Source organism: Phaethon lepturus, unplaced genomic scaffold, assembly GCF_000687285.1.
Source record: "Phaethon lepturus isolate BGI_N335 unplaced genomic scaffold, ASM68728v1 scaffold44076, whole genome shotgun sequence".
NCBI lineage: Eukaryota > Metazoa > Chordata > Aves > Phaethontiformes > Phaethontidae > Phaethon > Phaethon lepturus.
In genome coordinates this window covers 1,548-3,766 of record NW_010544883.1, presented here as the reverse complement: position 1 = coordinate 3,766, position 2,219 = coordinate 1,548, and the positions used below count along the sequence as shown (strand labels likewise).

At 55.0% G+C, this 2,219-nt stretch overlaps 1 protein-coding gene across 1 annotated transcript in view; it reads right to left on the bottom strand.

The window, feature by feature from the left end:
* Positions 1–1,450: 1,450 nt before the first annotated feature.
* The window catches only part of LOC104622130 (A disintegrin and metalloproteinase with thrombospondin motifs 14-like), a gene marked incomplete at both ends in the record, with an annotated part of 1,873 nt that continues 1,104 nt past the window's right edge, over positions 1,451–2,219 (bottom strand). The window contains one exon of the mRNA XM_010288803.1: positions 1,451–1,616. Coding sequence (XP_010287105.1) covers positions 1,451–1,616 — 166 coding nt within the window. The remainder of the gene's footprint in view (positions 1,617–2,219) is intronic.

Here is a 2,219-nt window from a genome sequence, read left to right as displayed (position 1 = left end):
GTGGGTGCCGGACCCACCCCCCCCAGCCTCCTGGGGTCACCCGGGCTGCCGTGGGGGGCACACGCAGCGGGGCGAAGCAGGCTCAGCATTCCCTCCCTCCACCCCCAAAGCTGCTCTCCTGGAGACCCAGGTCAAGACATCAGTTTCCTGGTGGAGACGCAGCCACGAGCACTTAGCGAGCTACAGATTTGGCTTTATTTCTCCAGAGTTGGGGGGGGTGGGAAGCAGCACATCGCAAGCCCGGCCAAAGCACTGCTCTGATTTGCCAAATAAACTGCGTTTGCTTGGGAGCGGACCAGGCTGGGGCTAAGCCAGCCTTAACTACGAGCTGCCCGCCGCCCAGCCGGGAGCCCTGCTGCAGCAAGGTCCTGCGAGCCAGCGAGAGCTCGAGTTCCAGCTCTGCAAGTCCTAAGATCACAGAATCACAGAATCGTTAAGGCTGGAAAAGACCTTGAAGGTCATCGCGTCGGACCACCAACCCAACACCACCGTGCCCACTTAAACCATGTCCTGAAGTGCCACGTCTACACGTTTTTTTGAACGCTCCCAGGGATGGTTGAAATCTTCCAGCCGCGAGCTGAAGAGCGCGAGGTGGAAACATGAGGTCTTCTCCATCATTAAGACCAGCCAGGTAGGTTGGATGTGACCTCTGGAGGTCTCTGGTCCAGCACCTGCTCAGAGCAGGGCCACCTTCGAAGTCAGATCCCACCGGCCATAGCGAGGGCAAGGCTTCCATCAGCAAACCCCCCTGATGCCGGCACGCAGGCACACGTGCTTCCTCCCAGGGGGAAAAAACCCCGCCACAACTTGGCCAGGAGCTCACGCGTGCTACCTGCCCTCCATCACAGAACCTCCCGGTGCGTCCACATCTATTTCCATGCAAGCTTTAGGAGCTGTCATCTGCAAGATCACTATTCCTTGGCTCAAACCGGGCTAAAAACAGCCAACGAATTCAAAACTCATAGCAGACACATGGCTAGACAAAAGGTACGCACACACGACCGCATAAGCCTGTTTTCGTAAGAAATCTGGCTAAAATGCTCACCTAAACTGCTCTGCGGTAAAGGTTTTAACACTCGTGTTTCCAGGCGGTAGATCCCCCAATTACAGAGATGCAAAGAACACGGGTATGAAGAAGAAAGCCAGGCCTCCAAGCACTACCAGGTCTAGATCTAGAGCCTTGCAATGTGTGATCTTGGGGAGATACGATTTCAAACGGCATCTCCGTGTTTCCAAGGCAGAGATGCCCCAAAGGGCTCACACAACTGCCTGTCACAGAATCATAGAACAGTTTGGGTTGGAAGGGACCTTTCAAGGCCATCTAGTCCAACCCCTCGGCCACGAGCAGGGACATCTTCAACTAGAGCAGGTTGCTCAGAGCCCCGTCCAACCATACATACCCAAGCATCCTCCCAAGCACGCGCTGTAGGCTGCTACAAAGGAAAGCTACCTCCTCCACACGCCTTGGAGCACTGAGACCAGCTCTTGAGGGCCCACTCGTAGGAATCCATCTCCTCGAGCAGGACGTTGTTGTTTCCAATCATGGGCAGCAGGTCTTCGTGGATGATGTATCGGTACATCAGGCTGCTCCTTGCCTCCGCCTCCTGAGGGATGACCTGCAGGCAGAGAGAGGACAATCAGAGAGCGGGAAGGAGAGGAAGGAGTGATGCCATGGGAGAGGGAAGGGAAGAGGAGGGAATCAAAGGGAAAAAAAAAAAAAAAAAAAGTGAAAAAAGAACAAATGGCAAGGGACAACAACGACTACATGGTACGGTACAAACAGGAGTAGGAGAAACAAACCCCATTAGTACCTCCAACACGATTAGGGGGGCTCTGAAGATAAGTTCTACCCTTTGGGAACGTACCTCTCCGGTTGCGGAGAAAAACATTGCCCGCACACCCCAACTCCAGCCTTGGGTCACGTGCCCCTGGCCTCTCCTCTGACCTCCAGGACCACAGTCCATGCCCAAAGCCAGTGCCGGCCACGGGGATGGACGGGAGATGCAGACCTACCCTTCCCCGGGTGCCCAGGGAACCCAACCCCTAAGCCTCCCAAATACCAGCATAACTAAAATGAGACATGGAGTCATAAGCAACTGCTGCACAGAGCAAAACAGAGTTGGACTCAAAAGGCGAGCACCCGAGCAACGCGTCCTTAACGCCGTTCTGGCATGCAGCTCATTGCCCCTTGCTTTTGGCTAGCTCATTTTCCTGGGTTT